The 26,144-nt window shown below is 37.3% G+C and overlaps 1 protein-coding gene across 1 annotated transcript in view; it reads right to left on the reverse strand.

Annotated features, from left to right (window-relative positions):
• LOC106129482 (uncharacterized) overlaps positions 1–26,144 on the reverse strand; it is a 43,093-nt gene that overhangs the window by 2,916 nt on the left and 14,033 nt on the right. Inside the window, exons 2-8 of the mRNA XM_013328051.2 lie at positions 17,799–17,876; positions 12,770–12,929; positions 10,988–11,129; positions 2,694–2,872; positions 1,784–1,862; positions 781–923; positions 189–345 (exon numbers count right to left, since the gene is read on the reverse strand). Of these exons, the coding sequence (XP_013183505.2) occupies positions 189–345; positions 781–923; positions 1,784–1,862; positions 2,694–2,872; positions 10,988–11,129; positions 12,770–12,929; positions 17,799–17,868 (930 nt within the window). The 5' untranslated portion in view covers positions 17,869–17,876. The remainder of the gene's footprint in view (positions 1–188; positions 346–780; positions 924–1,783; positions 1,863–2,693; positions 2,873–10,987; positions 11,130–12,769; positions 12,930–17,798; positions 17,877–26,144) is intronic.

Below are 26,144 nucleotides of genomic sequence, written 5' to 3' on the forward strand. Positions count from 1 at the left end.
TATACCTTACTATATCTTCTTCCTCAAAATTGGCCTGTCAACTTGCACAATCACACAGGTTGACCTTCCAAGTATATGATAGCCAAAACCATACGGATCAAATTTCGTTGGCTAAAAATTCTACTTAAATATCTTCGTCTATAGAATTATTATGATTACCTAGAAGTAGTTTAGTAGTAGGTACTTACACAGTCCGTAGGGTGATTGAGGTCACACAGTTTGACCTCGCAAGTGTAGTAGACGCTAGCCGTGTACGGGAACTTGTGGGCTGGGAAAGACACACTGGCTTCTTGCTTGTCGCCGGAGTATTGGAACATTCCCATTATTTCGCCGTCTAATGGACATCTGTGGATTGAGAAATAGATGTTATATACGTGAGTACATAGAGAACATATATACCCCTTGGGGGGTAGACAGAGCTACTTGAAAAGACTAGGCCGCGTTCAGCTGTTTGGTTTGAATTGAGATTCAAATAGTGATAGGTTGCTAAAATGCGTGTTGCATAGGTTTAAAACCGTGGATATACCAATGACTGTTTTGAGTTATGTATGCTACGAAAGTATACCTACTTTTCTATGTGGCCCACTGTATCTACATTAGTTTGATTGCTAACCTATGCGTCAAAACAAATTTTGTATGCCATTATGAGAATTGCATGCCATTTATATGCCATTATGAGAATTGGCCGTAATGCGTATAAATGTACCCAAATGGATGGTGGTCGAGCCCAGAACCTAACAACTTGTTTTAGGTCGTAAAAATACAATTTTACAAACGTACCCATCATCAGCTATAAGGCTCTGTTCAGCCCAGCCCAGCCCGTCTTTCACGGCGCACTCCGACACCAGCAGTCCGTACTGCCGCTGCTTCTCCAGGGAGACCACCAGGCTCAGGGTGTCACCAATCTTTACGCTGGAAGCTATCTGAAATCCAAAGAGATTCACTCAGTTAATTCTCTCCAAAGAGATTCACTCAGTTAATTATCTCCAAAGAGATTCACTCAGTTAATTCTCTCCAAAGAGATTCACTCAGTTAATTCTCTCCAAAGAGATTCACTCAGTTAATTCTCTCCAAAGAGATTCACTCAGTTAATTCTCTCCAAAGAGATTCACTCAGTTAATTCTCTCCAAAGAGATTCACTCAGTTAATTCTCTCCAAAGAGATTCACTCAGTTAATTCTTTCCAAAGAGATTCACTCAGTTAATTCTCTCCAAAGAGATTCACTCAGTTAATTCTCTCCAAAGAGATTCACTCTGTTAATGCTATCTCGATTTTTCAGTGAGTTTCTCGTTTTGCCTCTGTGACGCTGGCAAAAAGTAAAAGTAAACTTGTGTCTATTAAAGGAAAGCTAAATAAAAATCCATATAGAATTGGCATCAGGCCAGCAACATATGTTAAAAACTCAGGTAATTTTTTTGTCGCGAACACATACATATAATCACGTCTATATCACTTCCGGGGGAGCCAACAGTCTGATATAAAGAATGTGCAAAGACTGATGAATGTCGCTATGATGAAACATCTTCGGCCCCGAAGTTCAGTGACAGAGGGTGCCAGTTAGAATGGACTGTTTAACGTTAAATTCAGTCTAAAGTCCCAGATATGGGAAGGTTAAGTCACAATATGTGTTGGTATATATTTATAAGTAAATAGCTTGTGCTATTTAATTTTTTTTATACAACCACTACGTATCTGAAAAACATTACGTTCATTTTAACTAAGGCCCCCTGTAGAATGTCTGTGACAATTTCTTGTTAGAGACCTTACCTTTCGACAAACTTACATGGTTATCTTTAGGATCCCCTTTGTAAATCTTCATGGTGACAGACGGCAGCAAACCCGACTCCTCGTCAAATTCATCGCTGTAACAACGTAATGTATTAGGTTTTATTATTGTAGGTAATTTTTGAACTGAAAGATACAAAGAATGAGTTTGTATCTTTCAGTGACGTGTGGTTCCCGGCAGTGCCGTGTGGTTCCCGGCACCAATAAAAAGAAGAATAGGACCACTCCATCTCTTTCCCATGGATGTCGTAAAAGGCGACTAAGGGATAGGCTTACAAACTTGGGATTCTCTTTTAGGCGACAGGCTAGCAACCTGTCACTATTTGAATCTCAATTCTATCATTAAGCCAAATAGCTGAACGTGGCCTTTCAGTCTTTTCAAGACTGTTGGCTCTGTCTACCCCGTAAGGGATATAGACGTGATGATATGTATGTAATGAGTTTCAAAGTTGATGTAACGCCGTGTTTGATCTCCGTACTTTTAGGTACCTGACTTACACACCTCCCCCTTCTTAGGAAGGCACGCGCGGTGCCGTTTTTATCGCGTGAAAATCTTAGTATCCCTGTTTCGCCATTTATTATCACGTGAAACGGGACAGCGATAGGTTTTCGCGCGATAAAAATGGCGTCGCGCGTGTCATGCTACGGATGCAGGATTGTGATCAAGGCTTCTCCCAGAAAAGGTGAAGATGCAACTTTGATTACCGCCAGGAGGATTATGATGGCTTACTTTAGTATTCTGGTCATGAGTGGAACCTTCAGGTTTTTGGTCGTCCCTACAAGGATATAAGATCTTGTCATTATCCTTTACGGGGTAGATAGAGTCAACAGACTCGAATAAACTGAAAACCACGTTCAACTGATGGAATTGATATTCAGATAATGACAGGTTATTACGAGTAGCTTACATATTATTATCGATGTCCCCGGAACTCAGCCTGTCAGCCCTGGGCCTGAACAGGTGGAACTGCGTGATGTCCCGGCGCGAATACCGGCAGCGGACGTGGTACCCTCGCCCCTGGCCCGTCACCAGCTTCAGGTGAGGCTGGACTATGATGTTGTTGTAGTATTCCACCGTGCCGTCGTCCTGCAACAAAGATGTAATATAATAAATAAATAAATATATACGGGACGAATTACACAGATTGAGTTAGCCTCGTAGTAAGTTTGACACTTGTGTTACAAGATACTAACTCAACGATACTATATTTTTATAATAAATACTTATATAGATAAACATCCAAGACCCAGGCCAATCAGAGAAAGTTCGTTCCTCATCATGCCCTGGCCGGGATTCGAACCCGAGACCTCCGGTGTCACAGACAAGCGCACTACCGCTGCGCCACAGAGGCCGTCAAAATCATCACAGAAGTGTTCAAGTTATTCACATGGATGGCCATCCAAACCTCCAAACTAGTACCTAATACATACATACATACATAAAATCACGCCTCTTTCCCGGAGGGGTAGGCAGAGACTACCTCTTTCCACTTGCCACGATCTCTGCATACTTTCTTCGCTTCATCCACAACAACAACTAGTAATATAATGTGAAATAATTATTTTTAATATTTTTTTATTTTTCATTTTTATCTCTGTTTATGAATGAAAATGTTATGTTACATCTTGCGCCAAATAAAGATTTTTCTTTCTTTCTTTTAAATATATTTTTTTAGATCCAAAAACCACGGATACCTATATTTATTTTTAACCAAATTCAGAACCTTGGAATTCTAGGAAAGGAACAAGGAATTGGACTTTCGAAACCGACTGGGTATTCCGGTATAAGGTGTCCAGAAGACATAAGACATTTAAACTTTTTTTTTCTAGACTTTCCCGCTGGAGCAGAGCCAAGTCCAAATGTGACCATGAAAAGTCTTTGTCTCTAAATTTTCATGTATTTTTCCATTTATTATCAACTTGGTGCCTCAACTCTGTCACATGTCAACTTTTCACACTTTAAACCTTGCATGAAGGAAGTTATGAATGAAGCGAAATAAGTAGATTTGCAGCAATTTGAAAAGATGTAGTCTCTGTCTACTCATCCGGGAATCGGGCGTGATTTTATTTATTTATTTATATTACTGGAAAAGATAGCTTTCATCGATCGTGTATGAGTCATCAAGAATAGCTAAAAAGCTAAAAAGAACCTGTTCCCTACCGGTCACGGTTCCGACGACTTCACGCACTTACAATAGGGGGATGTGACGTCACATCCGCCACGAAATTAGGATGTGGATCGACGGAATCGTTAATGAAATATAACGGTAACCGGATATTGAATCAATAATTATATTACAGTTTTAAAAAAGATATTCTGTTATGAAAAGTTCACAACAAACAATAATTGCCTGTTGTCATTGCTTAAAGCACTAGCTTTTATCTCAAGTTTCAAAATTATGCCGTGTGGTTCCCGGCACCAATACAAAAAGTGTCGTGTGGTTCCCGGCACCAATACAAAAAAGAATAGGACCACTCCATCTCTTTCCCATGGAAGTCGTAAAAGGCGACTAAGGGCTTACAAACATGGGATTCTTTTTTAGGCGATGGGCTAGCAACCTCAACAAAAAAACCAACCAACAAATTTAAAAGTTTCAATCAGATCATATTTTTACCAGTAAAATACACGTATGTCTCGGAGAAAGACAAGTGGCCTTTATGTGGCCTTGCAGAGGCGTCGCTCTAGTATGGTCGCCGTAAGGCTATCTTGTATGCTTTTATCTCTTTTTGTATCTTCAACATATAAAAAAAGTATTTTTCGTTTGAGCAAGAATATAATCAGGTATCATTATGGATTCCATTTACGCATAGCTTTTTATCAATATAAAGTACTTAGTATATTACCTTGACAGTGCCATAAATAGAAATAATAGATTAATAAAAATATATATTTTTACGGGGTAGACAGAACCTATCAGTCTAGAAAAGACTGAGGGGCCGCGTGCCTGCTGTATGGCCAAATGATGGAATTGAAGTTCAAATATAGACAGTTTGCTAGCCCATCGCTCTAAACAAGAATCCTATGTTTATTAAAATTTGCCTTAATCGACTTTTACAATCTGACGAAATAAAAAGAAGCTAGCACGCACTGTATATTTTCTTAGCCACTAGACCAGCATCGAAAAATGACATATAAATAAACTAGAGGCCGCCCGCGACTTCGTCCGCATGGAAACCCTATCAATCCCGCGGGAACTCTGGGATAAAAAGTAGCCTATGTGTTATTCTGGGTCTTCAGCTACCTACATACCAAATTTCATGGTAATCGGTTCAGTAGTTTTTGCGTGAAAGAGTAACAAACATCCATACATCCATACAAACTTTCGCCTTTATAATAGTAGTAGGATAACTATCTATGATCTGAAGAACAGCAGATACCTACAGTTGAACTTGGCCTTTTAGTCTTATCGAGACTGTCAGCTCTGTCTACCCCGCAAAGAAAATAGACGTCAATATAGATATATGTATATAATATATATATTATGTACATATATAGATCTGAAGAAACCGCTGATCTTGCATAACAACGCCTTTCATTTGACATTTGAATTGCTGAAACTTAGATATTATGTTTACGACATATGAATAAAACATTAGATAATTAGGTTTCCTAATTTTGGCCTTTTCGTTATAACATAATACCTATATATTTATTGCGAATTTTATTAAACAGTTTGAGAAACTAATTAGTTAAATAACGGCATTAAGTCCGCCTTTTGTACATATTTTTTTGTGCAGTAAAGTTTTAAATAAATAAATAAATATATTGCTCATGTTAACGAAACCTACACCTCTCTTTAAGGCTTTTAATTATGTATGTATATACATATACACATATATAAAAACAAATTATGTACACAGATTGATTTACCCTCGAAGTAAGTTCGAAACTTGTGTTACGAGATGCTAACTCAACGATACTATAGTTTATGATAAATATTTATATAGATAAACATCCAAGACCCAGGCAAATAGAGAATGTTCGTTTCTCATCATGCTCTGGCCGGGATTCGAACCCGGAACCTTCTCTGACATAGAATTAAGATTCATATAGCGACAGGTTGCAAGCTCGTCGCCTAAAAGAAGAATCACAAGTTTATAAGCCTATCCCTTAGTCGCATTTTATGACATCCATGGGAAATAGATGGAGTAGACCTACTATTTTTTTACTTTTACTGCCGGGAACCACACGGCACTTGTTCCTTAGAAAAAAGCTCAATAAAAGATCTATTTTAACACAAATTTCACATTTTCTTAGCAAACAATGTACCTATTGCTTCATGCAGTGTGTACCGTTTCAATTTGTAAATTTTCGAGCGAAAGTGTTGTGTAATGAGATCGTGTAGACGAGATTGGAATGGCGGGGTAGTAAGCACAAAGACTGTCTGTCTACCTATTACCCATCCATCAATCACAACTAATAAATAATAATAAATCTATACTTTATATCAAAGTAGAAATCCGGGGTCAATTTTGTAATGTGGGGTCTGTGGGACTTAAATAAATAAATATCCACTTCGTAGTGAAGTTTATGGGGATCGCTGTCACATAAACCACAATCCGGTTTGTGATCGAGTTTAAAAAGGAGGTCTGACCTCCTTCAAGCCAATTTTACGTAATCGAAAAGTGGTTAATGTTCTTGTTTCTTACTTTCGTCGAAACCGCTGAGCTTGCATGAACAGAGTTATGAATGAGGATGAAGCGAAGGAAATATGCAAAGAAGTGGAAAGATGGAGTCTCTGCCTGCCTACCCCTCTGGGAAAAAGGCGTGATTTTATGTAAAGTTATGATAAGAGAACTTTTATCGTAAAAGGCGACTAATTCACATATGCATCTAGCGTAAATTCTATGCTGGGTGTGGTAGCGAAGAAAAAACATTGCGTTTGCCAGCTGCTTCTCTTCCTGTGCATATTGTAAAAGTCAATCAAGGGATAGGCAAATAAACTTGAGATTCTTCTTTTAGGCGATGGGCTAGCAACCTGTCACTATTTAAATCTCAATTCCATCATTAAGCCAAACAGATGAAACCTTGAGATTTTTCAAGAGTAATGGTACTGTCTTCCCCGTAAGGGATTAAGACATGATTATGCGTATGTATAAATGTCTTCTTGAGAGTTAAGTGGAGTGTCCTTCATTTATATTTTTTCTTGGCTTTCCTCCATATTAATGTACTAGCTGTGCCCGCGACTTCTTCCGCATGAAATAGTTATTTTGGGCATCATTGAAGCCCTCAAGGATTAATAATATTCCCCGTTTTTTCACATATTCCATTATTTCTTTGCTCCTTATAGTTACAGCGAGATGTTATATAGCCTAAAGCCTTCCTCGATTAATGGCCGTTCAACGAAAAAGGAATTTTTCAATTCGAACCAGTATTCTTAAGATTAACGCGTTCAAACAAACAAAAAAACTCTTCAGCTTTATAATATTAGTATAGATATAATCAGAAATTGAGAGTTCTAAAATAGTTTTCGCCCATCGCTATGTTAGTATTACAAAACAGTGACTAACATAGTTAATGACTGCGTAGGCGCAACATTGCTGGTTTGTCATTGCTAGACCATATATAATGCTGTTTTAGAGGCTACCATATGCGAAATGTCAGTAGATATGTGAGGACATTAGGTATTACGTTAATATGTAGGAAGGTGACTCCTTCCGAAGTTATGTACATTAGTTTGAACACTAACTGATGGTCTTACGGTGAGGGAAAGCATCTTAAGGAAGCTTGCACATTAAGGTAACAGAATTTGCAACCATGGGTATGATACAATACGGGTTAGGTTCCCTCGTTAAGGTTGCAGAGGTCAGATGGGAGTCGCTTCGTGTAAAAAACAGGATCCATGGTCAAAGGCTTACCCCGGGCTCCTCTCCAGAGTGGTGAGGATGCAACCGGGACTAAAGCAAAGAGAATAAGTAGGACCTACCTTCTCATTTTCATTAATTGAGATTAAAATAGTGACCGGTTACTAGCCCGTTCAAGAAGAATTCCAAGTTTATAAGCCTATCCCTTAGCCACCTTTTACGATATCCATGGGAATGAGACGGAGGGGTCCTATTCTTTTATTTATTGGTGCCGGAAACCACACGGCACAAATAAAATAAAAACAGTTTATTTATTTATAACATCCCATCCGTCTATTGTCGATTCCAAAGTGCCTTAACCTGTTCTAGTGAGTCATGAATATTCTAATTGCAGCGCCCTGGCGTAGGCACGGCGCATGCGTGGAGTCGTGCAACAGAAGTAAACGCAACGATGCACTTTTAATATTAAATTAAGTTAAGATGGCCGCGACAGTACGTAAAGTTTGTAAACTATATGTAATTTTACACACATGTAATCACGTCTTCATCTCGTACGGAATAGACAGGACCATTCCGAAGATTGACATACATACATACATACATATGGTCACGTCTATATCCCTTGCGGGGTAGACAGAGCCAACAGTCTTGAAAGACTAAATGGCCACGTTCAGCTATTTGGCTTAATGATAGAATTGAGATTCAACTAGTGACAGGTTGTTGGCCCGTCGCCTACAAAAGAATCCCAAGTTTGTAAGCCTATCCCTTAGTCGCCTTTTACGACATCCATGGGAAAGAGATGGAGTGGTCCTATTCTTTTTTGTATTGGTGCCGGGAACCACACCGCATCCGAAGATTGACACTTACCTATAAACAAACAAACGATCAAAGTTACTAACATTTACCCTAAACACATAGATGTAGGTATGTATGTTTGTATGCATTGCTATTATAATTTTACGCAAGAGAAGCCACAGGCACGTCATTTTATTGTAATAATTACGTCCAATTTCAGAATGCCTTGTGCAAATAACACAATTCTGTTGCATTGAACGCGGACGAAGTCGTGGGAACTTGTTAGTGTAACAATTGGAGGAACGCCATGTTTTTGCGAAATCATAAGTACATCTTACATTTCGTGTACTGATTGAGTGAGAAAATTAAATCCATGTTACTTTTGAAAGTCTATCACTGAGCCAAATTTAATCAAAACTGACATATTTTGAGTTTATAAATTACTTATTTAAAATACAGTTCTTCTCTTTTTATACTTTTTGGAATCTATTAAACGTATACATAATGTATTCCTGAGGAAAATTGGAGAAAGTAATTCTACATGATCCTTTTAGCGGATTACGAGAATTATTGGATATAAATTTTAGATTGAAACTAAGAAAAACTAAAATCCTTTCATTCCATTTTCAAGTTTAAGCTTTACCCTAGATATTCAGAACCCGCCTTCTAGCAAAGTAGGTTAAAATTATGTTTATTCGTTTTATTATTTTTCTCTCGCTAAGTGGTCTAATTTGCACAAAGCAAAGGCGATTGACCACGCGCGTGGCAGTGCTCTGTGCTACCATCACGATGTCGTGATGTTAACTTTTTATACATCGTTTCCTACATGAGGTAATACGATAATTCATAATAATTCAAGATTGTGCAAGCAAAAATTACATTGCGATGAACTAGATGTGTAATTTATATCATAGAGAACTAAATTGTTGAGCTATAAATTTATAACTATCGCTAATATTATTTCCAAGCGAACCAAAACTTACATGAAAAAAATCCCTACCAATTGCAAAATGATGCTAATTTAAGCAAAATTTAATCAAAATCCAACGTATCTCAATTCCATCATTAAGCCTTACAGCTCATTTTTTCTTTCGGTCTTGCAAGACTGTTGGCTCTGTCTGCCCCGTGACTATTTGATCTAAGCCCATGAGGGATAAAAAATGTGTTTATATGTACCAGTATTATCGAATGCACCTATCATTTTTGGAATAAAAAACCTTTAGAACCAAACAACGTTTGTATAAACCATCGTGCCAGGTACTTATAATAGGCACAAAAATGTAATGGTAATGAATAAAAAATACCGGCTAAGTGCGAGCTGGACTCGCGCACGAAGGGTTCCGCATCATCACCAAGTTTGTTACTTAAATATTTAAGTATTTTTTATTATTCACGTTTCTACCTATTAGAAAAATATTAAAATTAACTATAAAAATTGCAAAAAAAAGGATTGTTGTATGGGAGCCTTTAACAATAACTTTATTGTTATTTACTTATTATTTTGAAAGGTAAACTTTTCATACAATATTTTCTGGTATATTTTTTACCAGAACATATTGTGTGAAAATTTTAAGCGTCTACCTGTTACCGTTTATAATATTGTGCAAAAAAATATGAAAGAAACATTTTTATTGTATATACTCCCTTATTATATTATATTTTTAATATTTTTTGTTTTAACGGCCACATATGAAATACATAAATAAAATTTCAGCTTTGTATCTATCCCGTATCAGATGCAGCCTGGTGACAGAGTAACGGACAGACAGCGGAGTCTTAGTTATAGTGTTTTGTTTTCACCTTTTAGGTACGGAACCCTAAAAATTAACTGTTATGAATAAAAAACTGCGTTAATGCAAATAGGATACATAGATGATATGAATGGAGCAATCTAAATAAAAAAAAAAAACAAAGCCAAAGAGTAAACGCACGAAAAGTAAACGACGTCAGACGGCCTCAAGACGTTAACCAAATATTGGGTTCAGACAAACATTGGGGACCTTTTATAGAAATCAGTATTATCTGTGAACCCACACCGAAAAAACTTGACGGGAATGTAAATCATTCTTTAGTCGTCCATCGCTGACAGTTATTTATGACTATCTTTGGTAGTGGTTTTATTTGCGTAGTCTGCAAGGAAAATTATGATTTTTTTAGGTTCTAAGCTTACTTACGAATAATGTCAGTAAAACAGTATTAAAACTATGTATTTACTATTTTCTTGTTACTGTGTAAATTTCTATGCAATAAAGATATTACAAACAAACAAACAGTATCAGTTTAACTGTTAAGGTTTAATGTCTACCCTGTAACCGCCACCAAAGGGAAGATCTTCCGCCAGGCTAGGTGTTATGCCTGGGGAACCGCGGCTCCACGATGTTGAGGAGAAGGTTGTATTTATGCTCCAATCCGTGAAATCTTCGTAATTGCGATACTTCGCTGCTATTGCTTAGTTGCCTGAATGTGCAGGTTTCCTCACGATGGTTTCCCTCACCGTAAGAGCATCAGTTAATTCATCGCAAGTTATGTACATAGTTATTTAATTAGCGCGACTTATCTCTTCGCTGTGATTGGTCGCTGGCGTGTGACGTAATAAACTCACGTGATCAGTAGACATAGTGTTGCACCCTTTCAGAGGCAGCGAGTACTGGAGGTCTCCTCTCGCGTGGACGTACTCCCGCAGGCAGGAGGAGTTGCTGCCTAGCCCCGCGGGGTACACTATACCGTTGAACGTCTCAAATTCACTAAAAGAGAGAAAATAATATGATTTATTTATTGTTCATTATGTATTAACATGGATTGTATGTGTGAGTGTGAAAAGTATTACATGTCCATATATTAGTTTGCGAGATTTTATGGTGAATTGTTCAATAGTTTTTTGAACAAACACACTTCCATATTTATAATATTATGTTGTACAGATGAATTTAAATATTTTTTTGTAAAGTAAAATAATATAAATAAATATAAAAAACGGTCAAGCACGAGTATGCACGGAACTGAATATTTACAGTTTTGAAATAAACTGTAGACATGGAAGTCATAAATAAATATGGGCGTAGTACACTCTATCTCTTTACATACATACATACATAAAATCACGCCTCTTTCCCGGAGGGGTAGGCAGAGACTACCTCTTTCCACTTGCCACGATCTCTGCATACTTCTTTCGCTTCGTCCACATTCATAACTCTCTTCATACAAGCTCGGCGGTTTCGGGTACTTTTGACCTGACCCTTTACCAGGACGTCCTTAATTTGATCAAGATACGTTCGTCTAGGTCTTCCCACTCCGACCTTTCCCTCCACACTCTTCTTGTATATCTGCTTAGTCAACCTGCTTTCATTCATCCTCTCCACATGACCGAACCATCTTAACATACCCTTTTCTATTCCTGTAACTACATCTTCTTTCACATCACAACATTCCCTTATCACTCTATCTCTTTCCCTATGGATATTGTAAAAGGCGACTAAGTGATGGGCTTATAAGCTTGGGATCCTTTTTTTCAGGCAACGGGCTACCAACCACTGAGACAAACATTTGAACTGAGTCTTTTCATGTCTGTTAGCTCCGTCTACCCCGTAGGAGATATAGACGTGTATGTATGTATGTATGTATATAAGCACACTTCTTACTTTAAAGGTATTCATTTTACTTACATATTTTATAATATACATTTAATCACGTCTTTATCCTTACGAGGTAAACAGTTTATTTTAATTCCTTGCTATCCTTTTACTTTAAAGCCATTAAAATTATTATGGTTTCACTAAACCCAAAAAACCTTGGTCATTCTATAAATAACTCGAGAATAAACCTACTTAGCTGTACAAATAGCTTGTGCTCAGTCGGTACAAATAACTGGCCGCTAAAGTATCTTAAAGAATCCAAAAGAAAATAAAATGGCATTGGCTGAATGCCCTTTAATTCTTTTGCCACGACATAAATAGTTGGATTGTCTCTGGCTCGCGGGCATAGACTTTTATTGATTTAAAATACTAGATGTGCCAAGTAGAATTTGTAGAAATAACGTATAGTTATACATAAATCTTTTTAATTTTATGCACCTATTAGATTTTGCATGCTATTGCAAGATGGCAATAAAAGATTTTCTCCGCTTCTCGTGACATCTACATGTACCCTGTAATGCGAAAAAGAAATCAATTTGTACATGGATTCAATAAAAAAAATATCTTTAAGTTTATCTGGGGCTTCTAGTCTTGTCGGAATTTCCTAAAACTGTCTGAAATTCCCAGAAAAACAGCCATGAATTTTATTTTAAAATTACTTCGAAATTTAATCGAAAATACTTTTACATGAAAACTTGAGTGTCTTAAACTTTACTTATCTAGCACATAAAAGTCCATGTAATAATGCAAACCTGTCTATATGCGAGGCATGAGGCACGTGAGCGAGCGAGACGGTGACATGCATGCTGTCCCGCTCGCACGCTACGGTCAGCGTGTCGAGCGGCGCAAGCGCACCCGGCCACGTCGTTGAGTCTGCTTCTGTTGCTGTCGCTACCGTCGTGACGGACAGCTCTGAAAATAAGGCAATTTGTTTAATTGCTGCATGTTTATTGTTCAAAAATACCGTGTTTACCCCTGGATTTCCTAATCCAAGATCATGGTTAAAAGACGCACCCTGGGATCCTCTCCAGTACGCCAAGGTGAAGAAGATTGCGGTTATAATGATAAAGCGTGACGACTACAAGAGAATAATAAAAATATATATTTTTTCTATCTATACTAATATTATAAAGCTGAAGAGTTTGTTTGTTTGTTTGAACGCGCTAATCACAGGAACTACTGGTTCGAATTGAAAAATTATTTTTGCGTTGAATAGACCATTTATCGAGGAAGGCTTAAGGCAATTAACATCACGCTGCAACTACAAGGAGCAAAGAAATAATGGAAAATGTGAAAAAAACGAAGAAAATTATTCTTCCTTAGTTATTACGGGCATTATTGAAGCCCTTAGGCTTCAATAATGCCCGTAATAACTATTTCACGCGGACGAAGTTGCGAGCACAGCTAGTTTGAAATAAAACTCTTCATGTGGCCCTTCTATGGGATGACTAGTCATTTCCAGTAATGGCCTCTTAAACGCTTTAGTTAAGTGGAAACCATTATACGCAAATTAGTTATTAAGTTTAGCTCGGTTATGCATTTGACACATTCTGACTTTAGACTTCTTGTTAGTTTCATCTTTGTCTGTTTATTTTACATACATACATGTAGTTACGTCTATATCCCTTGCGAGGTAGACTAAGCTACCAGTCTGGAAAAAACTGAATGGGCCACGCTGTTTGGCTTTATGATGGAATTGTGATTAAAATAGTGACAGATTGCTAGCCCATAGTCTACAAGAAGAAACCTTAATTTAAAAGCCTTTCCCTAAGTCGCCAATTCTATAATTGAGCCCAACAGCTGAACAAAGTCTATCAGTCTTTAAATACCGCTGGCTCTGTCTACCTCTCAAGGAATATAGACGTGATTATATGAATAAATGAATGAAGACAAATATATGTCAAAATGATTGGACCTTCAAACTTTGCGGTCACTGCAAGCCAGTTTATATAGGTACCTCATAATTATTACAAAAAGGTTTTTACATGAGGCATCTAGGTACATTGCAAAACCATAATTATTCTGCAATTTTAAGAGAAAATCATTCTCAAGGAGGTCTGAATCACCGATATGTGTCAACTTATAACAAAATGGCGACAAAACCTTGTCGAATATTAGATTCTGCGTTTGCTAGTAGTTTCTACCACAATTCCTTTTAATCTATTCCTCTCTTCGTGATTATTTGCCATTTGAAATGTAAATTAAATATAATTTACTAGCTTCTACCCGCAGTTTCGTCCGCCCGAATTTAGCTCCACCTACACGCTCGAAATTCGCGCTACCAACAAAAGAATACGAGTTTTTCGCAAATCCCCCGGGAACTTTAGTGTAGTCATAGCTACGAGATGGTCTGTCCTCTAGAACTCTTCAAACATGATTTTTGTACTAAGTGAAAGTGCGCACTCCCGTATTTTACCTTATACCTTAAAAAAGGTATAAGTCCCGGCCAGGGCATGATGAGAAAATAACGTATTCTGATTGGCCTGGGTCTTGGATGTTATCTATACAAGTATTTATTATAAAATACAGTATCGTTGAGTTAGTATCTCGTCACACAAGTCTCGAACTTACTTCGAGGCTTACTCAATCTGTGTAATATGTCCCGTATATATTTATTTATGTATTTTAAATGTCGGGAACCCCACGGCACAGTCTGAGAATAAGGTATTATAGGGTTTAGTTACAGCATGCATTACAGGTAGTAAAGTATTATTTCACGGAAACTTTTCCTCGTTCCAAAACAGTGATTTTATACTTTCTAATGATTTAACACACGCCTCTTACAATATATTCGCAATGCTTTCTGCCTCCGTAATTATAAAAAGTAACCTGCATACATTATTTGCTCTAAATATTACGATTGCTATTTCTTTGGTGGTACCATTCAAGATTTAAACCCTATTTAGGGTACTTATTACGGTAGATAAATGACGACCGCAGGGAAGCGGAGAAAAAAACCTTAGTTTTAAATCCATAATCACGTCTATCTCCCTTGCGGCGTAGACAGAGCCAACAGTCTCGAAAAGACCAACATGCCACGTTCAGCCGTTTGGCTTGATGATAGAATTGAAATTTAAATAGTAACAGGTTGCAAGCCCATCGCCTAAAAGAAGAATCCCAAGTTTATAAGCATATCCCTTAGTCACCTTTTACGACATCCACGGAAAAGTGTTCTTATTCTTTAACGGATTGACGTTCATGATTTAACGGATTGAGTGTTCTTATTCTTTATCTATTTGTGGCGGGAGCCACACGGCAAATCCATTGGCGTCTTACGCAATTTTTTTAAGGCTGCTTCTTCTTAATTCTTGGGCCAGTTGGAGGTGGAATGACCACATTTGTTCCTTAGAGACATCGCTGGCAAGACTTTAGGCGGCTCTCCTGTATTTTGTTTGCTATGACACGGACATAAAGGGACAGAAGTTCCTCAAGCGGTCTCTTCAACTAGCACGTTTCACATACATACATAAAATCACGCCTCTTTCCCGGAGGGGTAGGCAGAGACTACCTCTTTCCACTTGCCACGATTTCTGCATACCTCCTTCGCTTCATCCACATTCATAACTCTTTTCATGCAAGCTCGGCGGTTTCGGGTACTTTTAAGCAGGACGTCCTTAATTTGATCAAGATACGTTCGTCTAGGTCTTCCCACTCCGACATTTTCCTCCACACTCTCCTTGTATATATGCTTAGTCAACGTTTTACATCGATTAAGTGTAAGACCCTGACTCAGCCAATCCAGGATCCATGGTCAAAGGCTTACCACGGGCTCCTCTCCAGAGAGGTAAGAATGCAACTAGGACTAAAGTCAGGAGGCAGAAGTATTGCTTAAGCCTTATTACGTCACAACTTGCCATGCTAAAATAATCCTCATGACCTTTGCAGGAAGGTCGGAATTAGCATAACTAGATGAAGCAAGGTTACAAATTCTTATTATGTAGTATGACAATGGCAAGTTATTGAAAAATTCTCATACAATATAGTAGCTTATGCTTTCGACTTCTTCCACATTTATTATAAATTTAAATTAAAATTTATTAATCTCAACACAGATTTACATTTTGTCCGTAGTCAAAAGTAAGTATAGGTAACAATAGAAATTGTGAGAGAATGGTGTCAAAGGTAGGTTTAGAAAAACCTGTAATATAGATCACCACGTATATTATATTATACTTATTATGTTTGGACTTCAAGTTTCAAGATCGAAGAAGGTAATTTAGAGAGTTCATCCACATATCTATTATGCTAAAGTTGTAAAGAGTGTCGTGTGGTTCCCGGCACCAATAGAAAAATTTTTTTTTTTACTTTATTATCTAGTTCCTTTATTGTTTGCCGGTTGACTTAGAGAGATCCCTTCATGGGATAAGTCCGCCATTGCAAATGATTTATTTCTCCAGTTACTTATATTAAATGTACCGTGTGGTTCCCTGCACTGAAATGGGGCCAGTTCCTATATTTCCCATGGATGTCGTAAAAGGCGACATTAGGGTAAGGCTAATAAACTTGATATTCTTCTTGTAGGCGATGGTCTAGACACCTGTCACTATTTGAATCTCCGTTCCATCATTAAGCTACACAGCTGAACGTGGCCTGTCAGTCTTTTTCAGACCGTTTGCTTTGTACAACTTGCAAGATTTATAGACGTGACGATATATGTGTGTACATTAAATTGTATTTCTTTACAAAATTTCATCAGAATTCCCGCAGCAGTCTGATCCGTTCAAGACGTGACAGGAATTCGTAAGCAGACGTTATAACATAGACCATAAAAATAATAGGCTGACCACAGACTATATTATTTTAAAGTACAGACAGACAATACGACCGCAAATGAAGAATTACGAAATTCCGTTGAATTGCAATAGTTTTGGAAGTAAATTTGTATGTTTGTTTATGTTTATGTTGTGCCGTGTGGTTCCCGGCGCCAATAGAAAATAGAATAAGACCACTCCATCTCCTTCCCATGGATGTCGTTAATTGCGAATAAGGGATAGGCTTATAAACTTGGGATTCCTTTAGGCGACGGGCCAGCAACCTGTCACTTTATATGTAGGTAATCCTATTAGCTGAACGTAGGCTATCAGTATTTTCAAGACTGTAGGCTCCGTTTACACCGTAAGGGATTAAAACGTGATAACATGTATGTATGTAACCGGGATTAACCCCAGAAGGGAGAATAAGATTTAAATAATACCTATCTACATGTGTGAAGTGCGTAGTTCCCCTTATACCTAAAAGATGCGCACACGCAGTTCAAGTACCGGTCGTCCACCCCGGCGGCCCGTCGCCAACCAAACACCGGTATTGGGGTCTGCTAATATGATACGCACGCATTCACACGTCTTTGTCTCGAGCAGGGTAGACAGGGTTAACAAATTGAAATACCATGTATCCTATTTTGAGAATTTATCTATGCTTATGTTTTATTTCAATTAATAGTCCTTTACATACATATAGTCACGTCTATATCCCTTGCGGAGTAAACAGAGTCTTGAAAAGACTGAAAGGCCACGTTCAACTGTTTGGCTTTATGATGGAACTGAAATTCAAATAGCGACAGGTCGCTAGCCCATCGCTCGCTTACAAGAGGAATTGAAAATGCTGCAGTGTAGTTTGTTCCGCCGCTTCTGCTACACATGCGCTTTGGAAGCGGTAGTAGTTATAATTAGATTTAAGTGATGTGACGTCAATAATCCATTTTTGAAAATAAATTAATCCAAATTGTCCCTTAGTCGCCTGGTCCATTAAAATGCCATTTAAGTTCCACTTCAGTTTACTTACCATTACCGATGGGTATTTGTTTGCTCCGCGCGCTCGCGACCGTTGCCAGTAACAACCAACATCGCCACATTTTTCAGTCTGAAACAGATAGAAAGATAGTGAGAAGAAAAGGAAATGTGATATATTCATAGATATTTTTATAAATAATCATGAAATAAAAGTATGGGACGCCGCACCACATATAAACAAGAACATAACAAGAAGGTGTTTGTATAACATTTCAAACTTCTTTGAACATTATATATTATATATCAAAATGCCTGTGAGGTTAATAGAGAAGTTCCTCCATTCCTTCATAGGTCACGTCAAGGGTACGTTTTACCGACAAGTTTGTATGAGAAAAGTGGTATGGATTCGAAAGAAGTATGCACAGATCGTGGTAAATTCAAAGATGTAGGCTCCAACTACTTTTTTGGGAAAAAGCATGATTTTGTGGTTGTACCAGCAACCCGCCCTGACTTCGCACGGGTGAATTGCTCATGAATGATAATATAAACTTTCCTCACACTCTATCTGAAATGAACCGCGAACCATAGACGTATAAGAAAAGGCGGACAGAGTGTGGCTTAAAAAAAGTGAGGCATCATAATGGCGGCGTTGTGTGAGTGACAAAACTTGCCATTTCGTGAGATAATCTTTGATGTAATGGCGGCCGACTGTCACACAATTGTTGAGAGTGTATATGAACAGTGGGCCAGCATATTATTGGTGCTTCAATTTACCGTATAGTTAAAACACCGTCTGCCTTTTTTTCTACGTCTATGTTTAAGGATTTAAGCATACATAGGGACACACAGCATTCAGCGAATAATTTTTTGTACTATTTAGTGATTTTTATATTAAATGATTTCATAAGGTAATTGTAGAAAAATACGATATAATCATATCGGTTGTTTGAGAGCAAATCGCTAACATAGGTGCAAAGCAAACATACATACAGATTAAATACACAACACCTCTTTCCTATACGGTCAGCAAATAAAATTGTAAAAGAAAAAAAGTAAGAAGAATAACTAAACAATTGACTCACACAGAACTTACTATACCTAATACTGTTCAATAGAACTTACTTACATAAGCAAGTAAGCCTTTCACTATCAGTTGTAATGGTCTCGTATTTAGGGCTCCGGCCTTGCCACACAGATAAGACTTTTGTTGTTTGCAATACGTTTCAATGCTGGAGAATGTGCAAAACTCGAGGCAAAGCAGGCTGGTGAATGTACCAACTGTATTTAAAAAAGTTCAAAAGTAATTTATTTGTTTATATCGATTGTATCTAAAATACAATAGGTGGAATGTCATAAGGAGTTCTTTAACAGTATATTCATTCTTATTAAAAAGCCGCAATAGGACCACGTTTTTTTTTTCAGATTATTAATTTTTTTTTGGATCAGTTTTAATTGTAATTTAGTTTAAGTTTATTTTAATTCGTTTCTAATGTATGTTTATTCTTGTTTATGATTAGAAATTAAATATTATTGACAATACTTTCACAACTTTAACCAAGTTTTTCGGAGAATAAGCTTACATGCGATATATATCTCTATCTTACTCGTGCCAATGATACAATGTACGTAAGTACGTAAGTACATTGTATCATTGGCACGTATGTATTTAGTATTAGTACGTATGTATGTATTTAGTATGTATGTATGACATGTATGTATGTAAATACATACATACACATCTATAATCCTTGCGGGGTAGGCAAAGATAACAGTTTTGAAAACACTTTCAGTTCAGTTGTACGCCTTTATTGATGGAATTGAGATTCAAATAGCTAGCACATCGCCTATAAGAAGAACCCGAAGTTTATTAGCCTTTCCCTAAATCACCTTTTACAACATCAATGGGAAGGATACAGAGTGGTCCTATCTTTATCCCGGGAACCACACGGAACTTTTTTTCGCATCTATAATATTATTGACAAGTGGAAAGAGGTAGTCTCTGCCTACCCCTCCGGGAAAGAGGCGTGATTTTATGTATGTTTGTATGTATAATATTATTTCCTGATTTACGTCATCACGTGGCGTCAGTACCTGTCGCGTCATCCCTGGGGATAACCCACGGGTCTGGTCATTGTTTATTTATGAATTCATAAGCACATTTATAAGGAGTGAAATGTATTTTATGAAGGACTGTTATAAAATACTGGTGCAGTAATAAATGCGGTAGGTGGCCATAGTCTGACCCCATGAGACTGATGCACTTTTCATTTCTTTTTACTGTAGTTTAATGTTTAATTTCTTCAAACTATTATTTACTAGAGGCCGCCCGCGACTTCGTCCGCGTGGAATCAATTCCGCGTGAACTCCGGGATTAAAAGTAGCCTATATGTTATTCTGGGTCTTCAGCTACCTACATACCCAATTTTATCGTAATCGGTTCAGTAGTTTTTGCGTGAAAGAGTAACAAACGTCCATACTGACATCCTGACATACTCACAAACTTTCGCATTTATAATATTAGTAGGATAATATTAATATTATAAATACGTATTAATTGATGAATAATAATAAAAAAAAATCCATTTTTTGTCTCTTCAGGCGTAATCTTCTGAACAAATCTTCTTAAAATTTCGGATATATGTACGTAATAATCTGGAGAAGGACATAGGGTAGGTAGTACTATAATTCCCGTGGGATTTGCGAAAAACATGTATTCTTTTATAGGTGGCGTTAAATTCGCGCGGGCGAAGCTACGGGTAAAAGCTTAGTACTACTATTTCGAATTACATATATATAATCACATCATTATCCCTTACGGGATATACAGAGCTAAAAGTCTCGCGGACTGAAAGGCCACATACAGTAGCTGTATGGCTTAACGATAGTATTGAGATTCAAATAGTGACAGGTTGTTAGACAATGGCCTTAAAGTAAAATCCCGTAATTATTACCCTTTCCCTTAATCTCCTTTTACGACATCCATTTGCAGGAGATACATAAATAAATATTATAAACTTAACTAATATCAGTGACACTAAGTGGGTCAAATTTGACCACATATGGTCGTATGTTTAACATTGCGACATAGTGGTCTAAAAACATCTATATTGATACACTTGTGTCAATATATGTATGTATAGCGATATTTCTCCATATGTCCTTCTGTCTGTCATGTTACGAGTAATTTGAATACTAGAACTAATGATTTGTTATCGAAGCTTTTTAAGCTTGGTTTTTACCATGGGTGTCGTAAATGGCGACTAAGGGAAATGCTAATATACTTGGGATTCTTCTTGCAGGAATTTCAATTCCATCATTAAGCCATACAGCTGAACGTAGCATTTCAGTCTTTTCAAGACTGTTAAATCTGTCTACTCCGCAATGAAAATAAACGTAACTTCTTCCTCCTCCTGTATTTGTTTGATCGATCATGGTTGCACATTCAGTTGCCTGAATGTGCAGGTTTATTCACGATTTTTCCCTTACCGTAAGAGCAACGGTTAGTATTCAATATATTATCTACTTACCTACTCAATTACTTAATAGTGCGGTCTGTATGTATGTCATCGTATTTGTGTCATATAAATTTGCACAGATGTGTCAGTTCCTTATCAATTCTATCTAGATTTTTTCTATTTATACAATCCTGTATAAATATGTTTGTTTAATTTTTTACGGCATAGTATTCTTATTTCCACATCTGTGGATGATGTAGGAGGTGACTAAATGATAAAATACATATCCTACTAATATTATAAATGCGAAAGTTTGCGAGTATATCAGTATGGATGTGTGTTACTCTTTCACGCAAAAACTACTGAACCGATTACGATGAAATTTGGTATGTGGGTAACTGAAGACCCAGAATAACATAAGTAAGTATAGCTATTTTTTATCCCGGAGTTCCCGCGGGATTGATAGGGTTTCCATGCGGACGAAGTCGCGGGCGGCCTCTAGTATATATATATATATATTTCGTCGTTAACAATTACGTCCCTAATGAGGTACACAGAGTTAACAGTTAACGTCAGTATTTTCTGAGACTGTTCGCTTTGTCTACCCCGTATGAAAACTCGTGGTTATATGCGTGTATGTATGTTTGTAAAATAACAACTTAGTAACATGAAATTTGAACCTATATACTCGTGAATCAACCGCCTTCACCGCTAAGTCACGGCGGTAGAATTCTAAAATAATCTTAATGGATTGTCTGTCTATTTAGGCACGCCTTTGGGGCCTGACCATATTTAATATGGTACATGACCCGAACGTGACTTCATGGTCACTCAAATACGGCAGACCTTAGAGTGAGAATGTTTGACTTGATAGGGCGCGTGTTGTCAATATATAATCTAAATAATTGCTTATATAAACTTCGGATTGTGCCGTGTGGTTCCCGGCACCAATACAAAAAGAATAGGACCACTCCATCTCTTTCCCATGGATGTCGTAAAAGGCGACTAAGGGATAGGCTTACAAACTTGGGATTGTTCTTTAGGCGATGGGCTAGCAACCTGTCACTATTTGAATCTCAATTCTATCATTAAGCCAAATAGCTGAACGTGGCCATTCAGTCTTTTCAAGATTGTTGGCTCTGTCTACCCCGCAAGGGATATAGACATGACTATATGTATGTATGTAAACTTCGGATTCTTCTTTTAGGCAAAGCTTTAAGCTTTATGATAGAATTAAGATGCCGTGTGGTTCCCGGCACCAGTAGATTAAGAATAGGACTTCATCATCTCTTCCCCATGGATTTCGTAAAAGGCGACTAAAGGATAGGCTTATAAACTTGGTATTCTTCTTTAAGGCTAGCAATCTTTCACTACCAGAATCTTAATTCTATCATTAAGCCAAATAGCTGAATCATTATGGTCTATCGGTTTTTTCAAGACTGTTGGCTCTGCGTATGTCGTAAGGGATATAGACGTGATAATATGTGCGTATGTATGTAAATACTAACATTACCGATTAAACCGAGATCTATATAGGTCAGTTACTCTAAATAAAGACCATTTGTGAATGGCTGAAGCCAAAGGTCGATTGTATTTTATAGAACTCAGAGAAAGCTTTAATAACTTACATAGTAGATATTTGATAAGAGTTATAGAGCAAATTTTAGTAATAATAGCGGCATGGCATATAAGTTAGAATGTCCGACGCATTAACGACAGGTCCTGGGTTCGAATATCATTAGATAAATGTTGCTTCCGCCTTTAAATATATATCACTTACTAAGTTTATACTCTGGGTGTGGTGTAACACCAAAGGAAAACTAAAAAAAATATTAATAAAAAACCCATTGCCTAAAAGAACAATCCCAAGTTTATAAACCTATCCCTAAGTCTTCCTTTACGACCATTGAAAAAAGATGAAGAGGTTTTATTCTTGATATATTGGTGCCGGGGACCATACGGCACTATCTTAATTCTTTCATTTAACCATACAGCTAAATGTAAGCTTTCAGTCCTCTCGAGACTGTTGGCCCTGTCTGCCCCGTAAGGGATAACATTCTCCATCTTCACTTTATACATATAGTTTGTGGCGACATTGAAACGCCACAAGTCACAAAAACAAAATCACGCGACACTATCAGTCTAAAACAGCGATCAATCTAAATCGCGCAAGCAAAGATTTCACGGATTGTCCGACACAACATTGTCTGTCGCGCGGTTCCCCAGGCATAACACCTAGCCTGGCGGAAGATCTTCCCTTTGGTGGCGGTTGACTCGCTACAATGGTGACCCCTCCCTAAAATGTATTATACCAAATTCAAATTCAAAATTTTGTTCATTATTATAGGATACTATCATATCGCTTAATAATTGTCAAATCTTTTGGTTTCACAACATTGGTTGACGTCAAATAAATTTTCAACTAAAAGTTTACTGCCGCTTGCCAAGGCGTCAGTGCAGAAGAAGCGGTAACAAACTGCACTGCAGCATTTTCTTCAACAACGTCAACTTCACAAATATATGATACCGTTAACGTAATTAAACTCTAAATCGCTTTTATAATCTGTGGTAGCACACCCATCATTTAACGCCAACAACTTTAGATATGCTTGACAGCGCTTGAAGTTTCCGGGTACTAAAAATACTATATTTATAACTATACTTATCTATACTTACGAGTATAACAGTGGCATTAAAAATTGCCCTGCAATCGAGTCGAGATTCGTTACACTTACTGACCAAAAAGTGGAGTGTTATGAGTGTCTTAGAGTCTTAAAGTTTGTCAGTCGTTCAATTAAATATGTGAAAACATGCTGCAAAAACATTATACTTACGTACATATGGTCACGTCTATATACCTTGCGGGGTAGACAGAGCCAACAGTCTTGAAAGACTGAGTGGCCACGTTCAGCTATTTGGCTTGATGATAGAATTGAGATTCAAATAGTGACAGGTAGCTAGCCCATCCCTTAAAAAAGAATCCCAAGTTTGTAAGCCTATCCCTTAGTCGCCTTTTACGACATCTATGGGAAAAAGATGGAGTGGTCCTATTTTTTTTTGTATTTGTGCCGGGAACCACACGGCACAAAAATATTACTCTATTTTTATACTACACGCTCTATTCTTTGTTACGTAATGGTCAGTTTTAATACATACCGCCTGATAGGTCTTAATGCCGTGTGGTTCACTTAAGAATAAGACCACTCCATCTCTTTCCCATGGTTGCTGTAAAAGGCAACTAAAGGAAAGGCTAATAAACTTGGGATTCTTCTTGTACCTGTCTCTATTTGAATCTGAAGCGGAATATCTGAAGGAGAGAGAGAAGATAGAATTTGTTATACATATATAGAGTACTTAACAGAATATTTAGAAAAATAGTTATCTTCTACTAGGTACTCATAAATACATTACTTTAAATAAACATACGTAAATAAATACAATATTACATACTTTGTCGTAAGGAGATGTTGAGTTCACGTAATATTGAGACGTTAGTTTAAAAAGCATTATTTTACACTAAGACCATTAAAATTATCACGCCATTATATCAAGATCTAACACGCAAAAACTTCTGACTATAATTTTTCGTGAAGGTAAAGTTTTTGTCGTGTCAGTGATGACGCGACGGTTCAGCTTGAAAAGATGATGATAATGATTATTAAGTCTAATGATGATGTTACGCTTTGTTTCCGGGGTTCATTGTTTATTTTTTATTGAATTATTAAACAGGAAGATCCACTACGCTACGTCTATATATTATACATATAAAAAATATATTTATGAATATATATTTTTATCTCCATTATGCCGTGTGGTTTCCGGAGTTTTAGAATAGAACCACTCCATGTCTCTCCCATGGATATTGTAAAAGGCGACTAAGGGATACGCTTTTAAACTTTGGATCCATCTTGTAGGCGATGTGTTATAGAAACCCTTCGTGCTGTTCGCGCTGAATCACAAGTTTATTTTTCCTTTCCCTTAATTGACTTTTACAAACTGCAAGAGAAGCAACTGGCAGACAAGATATTTTTCTTCACTACCAAACCAGCATGAAAGCGTGAACTTAGATGAAAATGCTTTCTTTAGTCGCCTTTTACGACATCCCATTTATGATATCATTAAACATTTAAGATGATGTCATAACATTTACCATATGACAACCCGGTTTTCCTTCATTACAAAATGACTCAGTACTTTTAAAGGTCGCGGAGATATAAGGTTGCAAGTCATACAATAATACTTATCATATACTCGTTAATCAAATTTGACCCTTACAGCTTATGTAATACGATTTACAACCTCCTTTGTTATATAATTGGCTGTTTGACATACATTTTTTTAATGTCGCCTCGAATCCTTACGGTATTTTAGGTCGTTCTTTTAATTATGTAAGGCTTAATGATAGAATTGTGATTCAAATAGTGACAGGTTGCCAGCCCATCGCCTAAGCCCAAGATTACAAGCCTATCTCTTAGTCGCCTTTTACGACATCCATGGGAAAGGGATGGTGTGGTCCTGTTCGTCCTATTTTTATTGGTGCCGGGAATAACTTGGCACTACAGTGTTAGTTAAAAAAAATTCAGAGTCGAGCGACAAGTTTTATCGCGTCAGAAAATAGTTTTAGTTATTATTAGTTCGGTCTACCCCGTCAGGGACTAAGACGTGATATGTGTCTGTAAGCGTCATTTACAATTGCAGCAGATAAAATCAAGTTTTGATCATTTTTCTAGCCGAATGAACGGTCGACTGCATTTCAAATTATTCCACATAGAACTCTATGACGCGGTAATAGAGGGGAATTTGAAGTAAATTTGGATAGGTTGATGTCCTGTTGACTGTACCAACAACCTGTTTTGAATAATGTTGGGTTACGTTACTTCAAACCGGTCTGATTTTTAATACAACACCGTTACTTATTTGAGACACCATTGTTCTGTTTTTAA

Source organism: Amyelois transitella, chromosome 29 (assembly GCF_032362555.1).
Source record: "Amyelois transitella isolate CPQ chromosome 29, ilAmyTran1.1, whole genome shotgun sequence".
Lineage (NCBI taxonomy): Eukaryota > Metazoa > Arthropoda > Insecta > Lepidoptera > Pyralidae > Amyelois > Amyelois transitella.